The sequence below is a fragment of the Erithacus rubecula genome (assembly GCF_903797595.1).
Source record: "Erithacus rubecula genome assembly, chromosome: 10".
NCBI lineage: Eukaryota > Metazoa > Chordata > Aves > Passeriformes > Muscicapidae > Erithacus > Erithacus rubecula.
Genome location: NC_136662.1, coordinates 21,488,917 through 21,504,775, shown reverse-complemented (window position 1 = coordinate 21,504,775; position 15,859 = coordinate 21,488,917). Strand labels below are relative to the sequence as shown.

The 15,859-nt window shown below is 38.6% G+C and overlaps 1 protein-coding gene across 1 annotated transcript in view; it reads left to right on the top strand.

Annotated features, from left to right (window-relative positions):
* The window catches only part of FAF1 (Fas associated factor 1), a 148,881-nt gene that overhangs the window by 4,188 nt on the left and 128,834 nt on the right, over window positions 1–15,859 (top strand). Inside the window, 1 exon segment of the mRNA XM_079314543.1 lies at window positions 12,450–12,518. Within this exon segment, the coding sequence (XP_079170669.1) occupies window positions 12,450–12,518 (69 nt within the window).

Below are 15,859 nucleotides of genomic sequence, written 5' to 3'. Positions count from 1 at the left end.
TTCATTCCCAAAGTTTAACTTAAATTATTGGCAGAAGTGTCAGATACCCATGTTTTTGCACGCCAGCACTTTTGCTTTTGAATTTACAGCTTCACTTAGGATTGGAACTAAAACAAGCAAGAGTGTATTTCTGTCCTTGTAAGTTATATGACCTATAGGACCACTTTATTCATACTGTGTGCTTGTCCTCACAACAATTCTAAATGTGGAGTGGGCCTGAGGGTTGCAATACTGTGGGAGTTGTCATCTCCAGTGTGTCCATATATTACAAGAGTATCTGGCACATTGGAGCTTCAGGAGGAAATCTTTCAAAGATTTCACATGTTTCTTCATTGACCAAATAAATAAGTAGCTCAGGATTTGGTCAGGGTGGGAGGGTTTCAAAGTGAAATGACAGAACTCAAAAATCCTTGCTTTCATTGAGACAACGATTTTTAGTGGTTTTCTTCTTTCCTCTTCCATCTGTGTTCATTGTGAAGCCAAGGTATGTGCTTTTTTTTTCCTTTTCCAAATTTTAAAGAAACTGGATAATAGACTACTTTTGTGTGATTCACACACTTGTGTAAAAAAAAGTTTTGTTTTCTTTTTTTCAAACTTCAACTTTGTGTCAATCTCTTTCACAAAAACAGGTTTGTGGGAGTAAATTCAAGCTGGTGCCTTTGGTTCTGGCCCTGGACTGTGACTTAGGGTGGGAGCTGGGAAGTGTTTCAAATGTTTCTATAAGGATAAACCACTCACTGTGTGTTCTAATGTCCTTAATATTGATTTCTGAAAGAAAAAGATATGTTTTGTCACTAAGGTACTGGGGCAGAAAGGAATGTTCTTGCTTTCTTTGCAGGCTTTCAGTGGAGTGTTTGGGAATTTGGAACAAAGTCCTCAATAAAAGGTACTTGCTGAAGAGAGTTCCAGTCAAAGTTTAAACATAAGCTGGAGGACACTTTTCAAAGATTTAAAGTTCCTGAAGACCTGTATTTTCATTAGAAAGTCTCCCTAAATATCTGGGTGTACATTTGTTCAGATCTGTCTGAGCTTAGACCTCAGTCTTACTCAAACCTAACCCTGCTTTTGTGTGGCCTCTCTGTAGAATGTAGAGTGCAGTGGGTTCTGATCTAAGCTCTGCAACTCTCTCCACAGTAGCTGGAAGGAAATCCAGTACTTTAGAGACTGGAAGTCAGGGTTTGGGATAGACAGGTTTGTTTAATCATACCCTCCTAGTGGGTTTCTTTAGTTAAAAGTGGGCTCTGCTGGTTTCTAAGTCAGTGCCCAGATGCTCAGCACTGCTTCACCTGACTTGTTTTGGTGGATATAGGTTACTGTACCTTTAGTTAAATTTTAAAATTGATAATAGGACTGTTTTTCTGTGTAAAAAGAGGCCTTTAGGACACTGTAGGATGTTGTAGTTCATTCTTGTGAGGCCTCTTAATTAGCATTTTGATTAGAATTCCTTTTAATTGTTGTTGGATTTTATCCCATTATAATTTTGTACATTACACAGTCAGTAACACCTTTGGAACTGGTAGTTGGACCTCTTGGTTTGGAACACAATTGGTCTTGTTTACTGCAAATGTCCCTAGGGCCAAGAGACATATAAAAACATACTGCATACTTAGTGTGTTCTAGCTTGATTATTGCCATTTTCATTGTCTGCTACTTCTGCCACCACTTCTATTAATTTTTTTCTTTGTGGGTTTTTGGAGTTTCATTTCTTTAGATATGTTTAGGCTCAGTTATCATCCCAAAGTTCAGGTTCATCAGAACAAGGCTAATTTGATTTACTGGCCTCTAAACTGAAGGTGAGGTGGGTCCCAGAGTCACAAATGAGAAGTTGAGGCAAGAGTGTTGTCCTTTTAGAAACATAACTTGGACATTCCCATTGATAGCTCTTCATGGAAAAGCCAGTTAATTTCTCCAATGTAAGGACAGATAGTTAATTAGAAATACTGACATTTACAGAGAAGAAAGAGGCTACTATGACTATGATTTGTGTGCATTACATCCTTCTGTAGGAACCTAAATAATTTATCACTGGAGCACCAATTTGTCTTTAGAAAGAGGTTTGTTCTGTTTTTTTCATTCAATTACCTTGAAAAGACTCTTGCCATCATAGTAACCATTTCCATCAGCCCATTCATATAGGTATTTGGGTTAGTAGGTCACTGAAACAGATTGAGAGGTGGTAGCTAGAGAATCCTTTTCCAAATGCCATGACAACCAGTACTAATTATAATACTGAAATTATTAATTATATGTACTCCCAAAGCCTAGGAATGGGCTTTCATTGAAAGATACTGTGAAAATTATTTGTCATATCAAAAATACCACATGGCTAATATATCTCGGTAAGCAAGGATCATTTACAGTAAACTTTACATTTACTGAGTTCATATTTTTGTGTGGAAGGAGAATGAGCATTTGAGCCATTTGCTACATGTCTTAAGGGACCTTGAGAATCTCCCATCTTGGGAATATTGTATTGGAGCTGGAAAGCCTGAAAGGGTAGAGATTTCCTCTCTATTTGGGCAGTTCTTATCATTCAGTTACCATTGCAAGCCTAGTCTTCATACACTTCCATACTAGAAGCAAAAGGAGCTACATGACATATCTTTGACAGGGTTTGTATTTTTCTAGTCAGTGAATGAATTTGTGCATATGTGGGGCAGCCATTAGACGAGTCCTTTCCTTTAACTACTGTAGGAACTAGAAGAGAAGGCCTGGGGAAGTACCTAACATTTTACTCTTCCCTCATTATTTGGATGAAAGGAAATGACATGCTTGCTGGCTGGATTGATACCTACTAATTAAACCCATTTTTTAGAGTTGACTAGTTAATGTGCAATTATAAAAAAAACTGCTCAAAGAGGAAACCAAAGCCCAGATGTATGCATGACATGTTGTTTGGTCTATCGAAATAGTCATCTACTGGTCCTCTGTGTCTGACTGGTTGAACAGGTCTTTGTTCCACAGCAGTAGTTAATGCTTTCAAAAGATAATTCATTAAAGCTGAAGTTCTTAAGAGACATTTTGAAACTAGAACAGAGTACGTTAGCCCTTGGGTTATTTTATATAAGTTTCATATTTTATCTATTGCAGGAAACAATTTGTAAAGACAAGAACACTGAAACTGAGTCACTTCTATAATTTTTTTTTTTGTCTAAAGGTCAGGTTGTTTGTGTGAGCAAATACCAAAGGTGCTATATCAGCTCAGATCGAAGACCTAGCTGGCCTAATGTCTCTTCTACAACAGTGGTTGGTTCTTAGGAAAGAGCTGAAAGAAACAGGATGTGAATGGATTTGCCTCATCCTAGTTTCTGGAAGTCAGCATTTTGAAAGCTTGATGATGGGGTTTGTTGTAAAAGTTTAGAAATAAACTGCATCAGCTTGAGTTAGTATTGTGTTCTTCAACTGACTGAGCTCTTGAGAGACATTTGAGAAGTTTTGTGATATGTGAGTTATTTCTGTAGAAACTGTGTTCACTTTTCCTCAGTGTGTCATGAACATGTACCTACTAACCCTATTCTATATACTTTATTGGAATTTCTGTTGTTTCTTATTAGTACAGAAGTCAAATTTGAACTGTGGAAATCTTAACCCCTTCTGGTTTGCATCACAAAACACTCACGTGAGCACTATGGGAATGTGGTGTTAATTTCACCTTTAATCAAGACTGATTTAAAGAGGAGTCTGCTGTGAAAAACTTGTATTTAAGTTCCTTTAAAGTTTTGGGGATTCTCACAAATCTAGTGGTTTGTTCTGTGTGTCTCTGCTGACATGTTGGGATGAGAGTGTTTTCTGTACAGATATCAGCTGTGTTACAGGATGGTCCTAAAGCTCCTCAGTAGTGAGTATCTGCACAGAATTCATGCAGCTTTTCTGATATCCCCTTGCCTTCTTTGAAAGCTTCTCTACTATTTTCTTCCTTTGGTCCCACTGACTTACTGTCTGACTTTCTTGTCCTTTAAAAGCTTATATAATTTTTATGTCTTTAGAAAACTGGTTTTTCCTCTTTTTTTTTTTTTTTTTTTTTTTTTTTTTTTTCTTTTTCCTTCTTTTCAGCCCTTTTGGCCTGTGCTGTTGGTATGACCTGTGCTTGGAGTTTTAATGTGCTTCTGTTTGCCTGCTCTGGATGCCTGTTGGTCTTGGCTGGGATAGAGTTAATTTTTTTCCCAGTGGCTGTAATGGGGCTGTGCTTTGGATTTGAACACAGAGTTGATAATAAGGAGATGTTTTTGTTATTGCTGAGCAGGGTTTGTGCAGAGGCAAGGCCTTTTCTGATTCTTGTACTGCTAGACTGGGAAGGGGGCTGGGGGTGCACAGGAAGTTGGGAGGAGACACAGTTGGGACAGGACCCAAAATGAGCAAAGGGATTTTCCAGACCATATGGCATCATGCTGGGTATATAAAGTGGGGGGGATAAAGAGGAAGAGAGGATCTTGTGGTGATGGTGTTTGTCTTCCCAAGTAACCAGTACATGTGTGGGGCCCCACGATCCTGGAAGTGGCTGAACACCTGCTTGCTCATGGGAAGCAGGGAATTATTTCTTTGTTTTGCCTGTATGGGTTGCTTTTGCTTTCCCTATTAAACTGTCTTTATCTCAAACTGTGCATTTTCCAGCTTTTGCCTTTCTGGTTCTCTGCCTGGTCCCATTGCTGGGGCAGTGAGTAAGCAGTTCCATGGGGCTTGGCTGCTGGCTGGAGTTAAACCATGCCAGTGCCTTTTGCAGGTTTTGAAGAATATGTCTGTTCCTTGCTGTCCTGTTCTTCACAAAAAAATAAAAAGAGTATTTGTGGAATGCAGACTAAAATATTTTTTTATATGTATTAGTACTCTTCATTGGTGTGCTTATCTAGGAAGTGGCTTTTATTTATTCTTGAGTTGCTTTTAAAGTTCTGCTGCTTTTGATACAATGAGGAAAAAGGAGATGAGTGCAAGTGTGCAGCAAATGTTTTTTTGACCCATACAATTATTTTATTTTTTCCATCCATTTTTCTTACTGTAGGGGCAAAGTGATTCAGGAAACGTTGAGGTTTTGCCTTCACTGACATACTTAATAAAAGCATTAAACAAACACAGAAACTTTGGGATAATCCTAACCAAAACATTTTGCAGTTGTTGGGTAAAGGCTGTCTTCAGTCCTCAGGAAAGACAAATGGGTTTGGTAGTGTGGAGTACTAATTAATGGATACTGACTTTTGGTTTGTTTTTTAATTCAGTTTCACCACTGCTCTTTGTATGTAACGTGTGTGGCTTAAACGCTGGAGTGTTAACATGGGGCTTGGGAGCCTTGAGTTCATGCCTTGGCTCAGCTCATGGGCTTCCTAGGGATCTGCCTTCATGGTATTCTGGAATCAGAATTTCCTCCAGAGTCTTGAGAGAGTGCACAGTCTGCTGGAATCCATTTGAAAGTGGTTAGTGTGGTGCTGAGTGAGTTAGTTCTGCTGAGAAGTGGTTAGAGCTTCATGCTACCAGTTTAGACTTTGTCCCCATCTTGCTTTGTTTGGAAGGCTTGCAGTCATCCCAGAGTGTGGGCAAAGTTCACTCCTGTCTACTTGGTAGCTATAGGTTGAGATGTCTTCTGTGACCTTCAGAAATATTCTTCTTCTTCTGTCCCTTTCCCTTCCCCCTTGCTTTGCTTAAGGGGATGCTCAAACAGTAGAATGATGAAACGTGTAAATAGTTGGGTGTGGGAGTTGAAATGCATTGGACAAACTTTGTCCTGGCATATTTGCCTAAAACCCTTTCTTGATTTCTGATGCTAGTAAGTGAATGAGCTTGTTTTTGCTAAATGAACAGCTTAATTTTTACCAGATGGTCTTTGAGTTATGTAAAAAGAGAAGCATTCTTATCTCTTCAGTTAGATGCTTGCAGTAGGTGACCTTTCAGTCTGTGTCTTGGTCGATATGCCTGGATGTTGTTTTTTTAGTGTTTGTCTGAAACAGAAGTAAAAGATAATTTAATAACCACGGATGAGTCATACCAAGAACAGTCTAATACACTAGTGGGGTTGCAAGGTTAGAAGGAGCAGGGATGTCACAGAGGGGTGACAGAGGGAGATGATGGAGTGTGTGGAGGTGATCCTGAGACAGGTGGGACTCTCGGAAGAGAAGAACTGAGGTACCAAAAAATCCCAGTTGTGTCTGTGCTGCATTTCTTGATAGCCCTGAAGGGAGTTACACAGGCATCTTAAAATAGATACTATGGTGCTAAAGCCTTTACTTGCTTGCTTGGGCATCTTGGCTAAACTTTGTCTGTTTTGGGGGAAGAAGTGTTACACTTTGTTTCAGTAGCTTTGTAGTAATCAGCATTGCAACAGTGTATGTGTGAATTTAAAGAAAATTTTCTGACTTATTAATGTGTCATGGGTGAATTAGTGTCCTAAATCCTTCTGGCAGATACAATCTGGAGCTAGCTTTGTTCCCTTATAGACTTGATAATTATCCTTGATTACTGAGCCATTCTCCTCATAATGAATGGGAAAAGGAAGCAAAATACTATGTTTGACTCTAGAAAGAGGAAACTCAGGATTGGATTGTTTAAATATCTTGCATCCAGAAACCTGATTTTTGTTAGTAATGCTTGGAAAGGGAATTAAGGGTTTTTCTAGAAACCACACAGTGGCTGTACCAGTGTTCCAGGAGTCTGAGGGAGGCCATTATTTCTCATTGTACAGGTGAGATGAGACCACTGCTGCCAGCAGTGCTGTGTGTTCAGTGTCAGTCCCTCCACTGACAAAGCAGAGCAAGTCCAGTGAAGGGTTACCTAGGAAGGGAGGAGGCTGGAGCATTTTTGTGTGAAAGGTGATGTTAAGGGAGCTGGCTTTGTGTAGCCTGGGAGAGAAGGCTGCAGGAGGATCTAGTTGCTGTCTCAGTTGTACAGTGGGTGATAATAGACAATACAGAATCAAATTTCTCTTGGAGTTGGAGGGTGAGAGGCAGTGAATATAGGTTACAGCTTGGGAAATTATAATTAAATATAAGGAAAAACAATTCCAAGTGAAGGTGGTAAAGCTCTGGAACAAACTGCCCAGAGAGGCTGTAGACTCTGTGTCTTTGGAGATAGGCAAAACCTGGCAGGGAGTTGAAGTGTGTCTGTGAACTGTCTGGTTGTAATTGAAGAGATGAATAAAACAGTAAGGTAAATCTTGCTTCTATTACAGAGGGAATAATCAAGCAGATAAGTAATATAATTTGCTATATCTCAAATGCTACTCAGAACAACTCTGAGTGGTTTGTTGTTTTTAAGCTGCTGATTTTAAGCTGTAATTGAGCTGTCCTGAGTAGGTTTGTTGCCTGGACCCAAAAAAAGAGTTTTCCAAAGAGTTTTCCAATGCTCCTGGTCTCTCTCAACTTCTGAAGAGTAAGTTATCCAAGGGATAGTGAATTGATTTTTAACAATATATGTTCTTTGCCAGCATTTCTTATGTCTCTTGAAAACCTCATATATCTTTATGGAATAGAGTTAACTCTAGTTGCTGTGCTCTATCTAGTGATAAAATTTTATTTGGTGCTTTCAGAAGTAAGCACTTCCTAGGCTGCTGTCTGTGCACTTGCAGGTGTGTTAATGGTGACTTCCTGAGCTATTGTGGGAGCTCCCAGAGGGTGAAAGCTTTTCTTCCTGGATAATCCTGTTGAATCTCCTGGTGCGTTCATGCAATTGTTTCTTTGGGCGTTGTAGCTTTGGATAAGCATTGAGAAGATGGACTGGGCTACAGATTTTTCTTAAAAAAATCTGACTGTTACAGGAGCAAGTGGTACCCAATGTAATTCACAGGTGTCTGTCTGCCTGGTTTTAATGGGCCTGAACCAGTTGTACAAAATGTTTTAGGCCTAGTTTGGGTTAGATTAGATATGGGACAGTTCCCTTTTCGGAGAAAATGCAGCTACTGTTAGTAGCCAAAGAAATACAGAATGTTGAGACTTAGGCCAAATGTGGCCTTTTGGTTACTTTGCCTGCCTCATTTTGCCTTGGCCAGCAGGGGATGGTGCCACAGGTGAGACACATCCTGCCTTGCTGCCAAATGCCATTAGCTGCCAGCTCCTGTGCAGCAGCTGCAGCTGTGCCTGTTGGGGCAGCGAGTCCCAGCAGCTGCAGGAACAGCCCAGCTCTGTGCTGGGAGCTGCACTTGGCCCTTGCAGCTCTGCCATGGAACAACTGCTGGATCCCTGCAGCAGGTGCTGGGGAGCAGCTGCTGCCAGATGGGGAGGGCAGCTGCTTCCCTGGGGTAGGGAGGTGGCTGGAGCCTGTGCTCTTGGGGTGGGGTGGCACAGAGGGTCTCAAACCCCAGATCCAGCTGTTACAGCTGCTGGGGTCAGACCACCCTGCAGGGGATTAAGAAGAGCCAGTCTGTCATCCTGCTTTACAGCTTTCTGGAAGCAGCTCCTAGGTTTGTCTCAAATGCCTTGGAGCCTATCTGCCCTCACAACTTCTTTCCTATTGAATTTCCTCAGTAACCAGTTTGTTTCTTTTATTAAGGTTAATGTTACTGTGCAAGGATAGGACCCCTGATGGTTACCTGTGAAACATTCCAAGGGTAAAGTCTCTGTCACTGTGGGGATTTGAAGCTTCCTGGAAAAAAAAATTGGAGAATACTCAGAAATTTTATGTGAAAACTTCAGTCTGCCTGGTGGAAACACTTACCTGCCCTGGAAAAGCAGGATGCTGAGAAAGTTGTTTTAGCATTCAGTAACTTTATCCTCAGAATCTGATTATGTATTCAGCACACAACAATAGTTTTCTCATCTTTGCATTCGTTTGCCTCTTGTGTGGTCTGGAAAAGCACAGAAGTGACTGCAGAGTCTCTGGAGCTGCTGTGAAGGCTGAAAATGATATCCTAGATTTACAGGAAATGCAGAGAGGAGGAGGAACTTGTTCTACCTTTTTCTTCTCCTTTGTCCTCCAAAAAAAATTTCTTTGGTTTCTTTCTGATGTGTAAAGGTTTACAAATCAGTGAGCCTTCAAGGTTTTATCTTTTCTGTGGTGGTTTGTTTCTTTCATCTTTTGATGACTTACTTAGAGGATGTGCTGGTTGTTCACTGAAACAAGATTTAGTAGTATTCAGATAGGAATTTTCTTTTAAAATATTTAATGCCTTCTGTTAAGCAGGTCTCTCATGAAAATAAAGCTGAATAAAAATCTGTGAATAATAAAAAGTCTCCTCAGCCTCTCACTTTACTTGCTCAGTAACAAAGGTGTGTTTTTGCATCTTTAGAGCTTATCTGCTGTGCTATATTTTGAAGGATGTTTTTTCACTTCTGATTCTGAACAAATTTAACTTTCTTTTTCCTATTTAATTTTTTGTTTGCTTGTTTGTTTCTTGCTTGGGTAGAATAAAAGGAATAAACATGAGGAAAACATATTTATGTATTGTAAATAATTAAACCCTGTGAATTCTAGTCTGCCTTTCTAGATGGGTGAGGCACAGAGCCCTAAGGTGCCAGGTGTCCCTTGGACTCATACCAATGAAACTATTCCAAATATAATGAAAATACAGCCAGGTAATATGGGAAGCAGTCCATTAGAAGAAGCTCTTATAAATATTCCAGCCATAGGAAAAGCTTAAATCAGCCCTTACAATTAGAGATGAGAGGCAAACCCATGAGGAAGCAGACTTTGTTAATTCTGTTGCTCACAGAACCTGCTGGTTTCCTGTGTGTGTTTCCCTGAAGAAAACAAAGGCAGGAGCAGCCCAGGTTGTTCTGGGACCAATCTGTCACTGCAGAGCCTTTGACATCATTGCCAGTGAGGGACTGCCTGTCTTGTGTGCTTAATTTCTTAGGGAAAATCAAAGACATGCAAACCAGATGATTTTTTTTTTTTTTTTAATTTAGCTTGCATGACATAATGCAGGTACAAGGAAGCAGCTTGAATTTTTGGTTGCTGAGGGTTTTTGGTCTCAAATGGTCTCAGATGACTTCTGACTTGATTTCTGTGTTGTAGTATGCAGTGTTATAATGTTGAGATAGTGAAATATAGTAAGATTCTAAATAATCTTAATTTGCTGCAACCCTGACATTAACAGTGTGTTGAGGAACATCTGGGAATGTCTGTTTTATGGTTATACTGATAAGTACCACTCATTCTTTCCTGCTGCAGTTCTGAAATGTTTGTTTTCTGTTTTATTGACAACTAGCAAAAATGGTCCATCTGGAAAGTGAAATCTTAGTTTAAGAACTTCTCAAAATCAAATATTGAAAAGGAGTGTAAGAATGGTGCAAAGATTTAAACCAAAACTGCTTGTCTTGGCTATTAAGAATTCTGATGATTTTTATTATCAGCTGGTGTTTACACCTGTCTGTTCTTGTTACCCAGTGACTCTTCATTGCTAGGTGACCAAGAGCTTCTGTTTTACATTGTAAATCACCAGAAAGATGATTCAGGAAGGATGCAGACACACAGGTGAATTAGTTCTTTAATTCCTCTGCCTTTACTGTAATGAGTTAACTCCTTTCACTATGTGCTTTGCACAAGGATAAGCTAATTTCCTTTAGTTTATCTCAAAATGAGAGTATGCCAAAGTGAGCTGAATTGATTTGCAGTTAGTATGGGCTAAGAGAGGGACAGTGGCAAGTCAGAAGAGCTACAAGAATGACAGAAAGAGGGGACAGCTAAAACCAGTGTTAAATCCTGAATTTTAGGTACCTTGTCCTCAACTTCATCTGCACAGCCCAGGGGTGAAAACAACACATTGCTGGTCAAGTTCTTATTGTAAGTTGGAGCAAAGTAGTTCTTAAAAAAGTCATGCAGATTTCACAGAGCTGACAAATGAGAAATAGTAATTATTTCTGTAATGACCACATTAAGTGAATTTCACTCGAGTGCAAACAGAAAGACTGTCACTTGTGCAGAGCTTTTTCTTAAAGCAGGATTTTTTGTAGCAGGTCTGTTCACATCAGTTCCAGGGGCAGGTTGATGGCAGCATGAGCCATCCTGTGATTTCAGAAAGCACAGGCTCAAGCCCTGTACTCTTCAAACCTACCTGACATAAGTGTATATAAATGTATAAGCATTTGCTGGAGATTGTGTTGAAGTGTTGTCCCATTTTTAACTTCAGAAATAACTGCAAGAAATAATGGAAAAAAAGGCAAAATGGTGCTTCTGAAGAGCAAAGTGGTATTTTTTTACCATTCCCAATGTGAAGTGGGTGAAATTCAGCATTAACACAGCATGCTGTGAAGTGGAAGAAATTTTCTCTTGCTGCAGAGAGGATCAATGTGATCATGAGAGCACTGTGCAGCAGTAGAAACTGCTGCCTCCCCTCTGCAGGCAAAATTCTCCATGATTTCATCTTGTGGTCCTTCAGACTGGTTCATTTTGTGTTGACATACTTCATGTAGTGCTTTGTAAGTGTGGAATTTTTCAGGGTTGAATTTAGGAAGAGAGAATTGGCCTTGAATTTCTCGGTGATTTCTTCTTTTTATGTTTTCATGGTTGTAAATTGGGAGAAAAGTCAGAACATGGGAAATAAATGACCTGATTGCTTTTCATGACTTGGAAGGAAAAACATGTTTGTTTAGCCTCCTTCTTCTCTTATGACATAAAGGAAATCAGGGAAACTGATCTGTTTGCTGCTGCCATCTAGCTCTGTATTATTACTGTTAAAAGGTGGGTTTTTTTCTTTGTTTTTTTGTTTTGCTTTTTGATGCAGTTTTGTATACCACAGTTTTATATAACTGTGTGGTAGAGCAGAAGGAATATGATCATGTTTCAGATCTTGTGAAAATCTGAACTCCTCTTGTGTGTTTAAATACAGAGCATGGCTTTGGTAAGGATGAAAGATAAATTCCAGAAAGAAACTTAACTTTCTTTTTTCTCTTTTGGTAAAATATATCTGATATGCTTCAATGTGAATGGTGGCAAATATGTGGCAGAATGAACAGCAGTGCTCTGCCTGCTGAAGTTGAAAGTTGAAAAGGTCTGGGTATCAAAAAAAGGAAGCAAGTTGCTGCATCTCATTTTTTGCTGAGTAGAGGTGCTCTTGGATTTGGAATTAAGCTCAGTTCAAAATATGGTTTTGTGAGGGTTAACATTGCCTTAAATAATGCTATTGTGTTAGATTTCTTGAACTAGGTAAGGCCAGAGTACAGGGCTGGAGCTTTAAGGTTTTTTGCTCCCTTTTAAAGTAGTATGAGTACATTATAGTTTTGAAGGCAGAATTCTCAAAATGCCTTTGTGGGACAGCACTATTGTCCTAATTTTACAAATAACTACTTGGTCTTGCTTCCCTAGGTGGCTTGCTCAAGGTTACACAAGAATCCTCTGATGGAACAGGGAATGATACCTAAATGTTTGATGTTTAAAACCTGAAATCTGATTTCTGAATTATCCTTTTGTAACAGAAAGAGAAAATCTATACCTTTCCTGTTATCCTGCTGAAATTAATTGAATTATAGGTATTAATAGTCTGATTTTGAACAATGCTTTTAATTCTGTTTACTGCTTCTTTTTGTTTTTAGGCATGTACTGGTATTGAAAATATTGATGAAGCTATAACGTTGCTTGAACAAAATAACTGGGATTTAGTGGTAAGTATTCTAAGAAAATGACTTCATAGATCAACCCCATGTAACAGTGACATGGCATCTTGCTGAGACAGCTGGTAGCTTTATTTCAAATTTAGGGGTGTCTCGTGGCTGGGACAAACAGGTTGTTTATGTGTGGACTGTTTCTGGTCTGTTAAAGCCTCCTCTCCAAGTTAACATGGCCCTGAGTTGTACAAACTCTGCTCTGCTCTGATTGTCTTCAGGCTTTTTTTCATTTTTTTGTTGTCCTCTAAAGCCTGGTTTCATATTTTGTTTAGTTTCCTTTTGGCTTAATTTTGTATGAAATATTATAAAGAATATTTAGAAGAAGACCTGTGTATACACACATGAGTTTTTGAGGATTTAGGTTCTTGTGGAAGAAATGGAAGATGAAACAACTTCTCCAAATTTTCATGTGCTTTTAATTTAAAATTAGGATTGTTGCTCTTCTATTGTTGGTGGTTGTGCAGAATTGAATCAGTTGATTAAAGCCATAACTTTATTTAGATTTGGTGCTATCCAGACATCATTAAGTACAAACAAAAAACCCAACAAACACTCATCCTGAAAAAAATTCTCATCTATTCTGCAACAAGGTTCAATGTGCAGACAAATAGGAGAAAACCAAGCAAAATGGTCTTAGGTGTTTTAAGACTCTTCATAGGATTGGTAAATAAACTATTAATCTAATTTCTTAAGGTTTAGAAGTGTGAACTGCAACAAACTTAATTTAAAAGCAAGTGATCTTCCTTAAAACTGTAAAACATTTGACTTCCTCCTTTTTGTTTTCTCTTTTCCAAATGAATGACCTTTGCACCAGACCAAAATATCAGAGTTATTATAAAGTAGTTAGATTTCCAAAATTGGCTGTGGATAGAGTTTCAACTGTAACCTATTGTAAACAAAATCCCAACACTAGAAACTATGTGTTAAAAAGAACGAAGGGTCTTTATTTTGCAACATGTTGAGGTATAAGCAAGAGGGAGATGCCAGTGTGCAGAAGGGAGTGTCTGTCATCAGTGGCTTCAAACAGAAAAACCCAGGTGTGTGTTGAGTGATGGAGTTAAAACTTCTTTTGTCACAGCCATAGTAGTTTGTAGTGACATGGCATGAGCTCTTTTGAAAATCCAATTGTTTGTTGGAAGCAAAGAGTAGGCTTATGCATTCTGTTCAGGTGATGAAGTTCCCTGTAAAATTCATTAGATCTGTTGGGTGTGGTTTTGGAGGATTTGTAAATTGTATGCATTATAGTAAATGCTCAACAGGTTGGGTTGAATGAGAGAGCCTGCCATGAAAAATGGTCAGAACAAATAAGTCTCTTCTGAGACTCCAGAATGAGCAGAAAGAAGAGGGAAGTTTCTAAAGCTATGAGAACACCTTTAAGTGGTTAATTTTATTAGATGATCTAGAATATAGAGAGGAAAGAAGTAATAGCCCAAATGTGCAAGCTTAAAAAAGACATAGGGAAAGTGAGAAAGGGTAGAAAATTAGGAATGCAAGAGGTACTTGAGGAAAGTACATAGTTTCTGAAACTGGGCAGAAGATGAATGAGAGAAATGTCTATGAAAATGAAGTGGTAAGTTGTCGAAGAAAAAAATAATATTGAGGAGACTGTAAGTGAAGGAGATGCCCTAAGGGTGTGTCATTAATAGGACACTGGCTCATTTTTATTAAAAACAGCCTTCTTGTGAAAAAAGGGAGTGAAAGACAAATCCTGCTAATCTAACAACGAGGTAGAAACAGAAGAATGAAGGAAGAGAAGACTGAAGAAAAGGAGTTCCTGGGGTGAGAGAGGATCAAATACCTCTATTAGGCAAGGATTTTTAGCATTTCTAAAGAACTTGAGGAAAGGCTCATGACTTATGAAAAATGTAGCTTTTTTTTTTTTTTTTAATTATAAGTGCATGATCCATGTGTGGTGTGGGTTTTGGGGTTTTTTTTTTTTTTTTTTTTTTTTTTTTTTTTTTTTTTTTGTTTTTTTTTTTTTGTTTTGTTTTTTTTTTTTCTAATTCAGTAGTCAAGTACAGATTCAGTGCCTAGAAATTGGGGGGAGTTTGTTTTAATTCAACCAAAAGGTTGTTGGTGTATTTTTAGCTGAGATGAAAAAGTAAAGAAATTGTTTAGTTTGGCACTAAATGTGTCGTTCAATACAGAGCAAAATTTTTTTATTTTATTTCGAAGGAAAACCAAACTTGAAGAACTTTGTTCACAGTTCATGAAGACAATAGTGAAGTAATGATGGTTTTGGTAGGGGCTCCTCTGCCACCCTTTGGCCCCCAGTGTTAGATAAATGGGAAGAACACAATTTTTGTTTTCTCTAATTTCACTTTGTGTATCTGATTCAGAGACTTTAAAATGTCGATTCCTTTACTTCTATGATGTTGGAAGTAAAGTCACTATTTGATGAAGAAGTCTTCTGTGAGGCACCCAGGCTAATGAGTAGAAAGCTAAAATCCCATTAGGATGTCATCAACCAAAGTTCAGGGGCACTCCTGCAGCAAAAGGGGAAAAACCCAAAAACATAAGTTAAGGAAGTTTCTTGTATCAAAGAAGTTTACTCTTACTTTTCACTCAGCCTGTTTGTATCTCAAGTTTCTGTTTTGGAAAAAAAGTTGTGCATTATCAGTGGTTGTGCTAAAGACCCAGGTTGAAGATTCCCTTGGGCACCTGTTGCTTCCTAAACTCTCTGACACTCAGCTCAAGGGTGTTGTTATTTCTCTGGGACTTCAGCCAAAACAACCAAAAGAAGGAGCCCTGGTGAGCTGGAAAGCAGAAGGATCCCAAACAGAAACAGGGAAGTAAGAGCTGACATGGGCTGAAGTACATCAGAATGCACAGAGACAGCAGAGGTTATTAAGTTCATGAAAAAAGAAAAAAGTTTCTTGCATTAAGCTACAAGTACTGTTTGTTTGTATAAGTTTTTCTAAGGATTACTTTGTTTGCACTGAAGAAATATTCTTGCTGCTTACTTTGCAAGCATTTTTTTTTCCCCTCCCACTCCCCTGGTCTTGCTAGAATTTAGTATTAAGGGTTAAAATGTCACCAGTGTCTTTCCTACTATTGTTACTATGTTCTGTGTCTTTTGGACATTTGGTTTTACCTTTGGACAAAGCCAAACCTGGGTTAAATGTAAGGCTCTCCTTTCTTGGTTTAGTTTTTCTAGAAGTCACTTTGGTTATTTGTTAAGAGTTAAACAGAATTCCTTTTTCTTTTCAGTTTAGAACTGAAATGTCAGCTTCCTATTTTTGAATTTTAAAAGATTACTTACCCCAATTAGAAGTCTTCGTCTCTAATCCTCTATATGGGATAATCTAAGAAAATACAGACTTCCTTCTATTTATCTT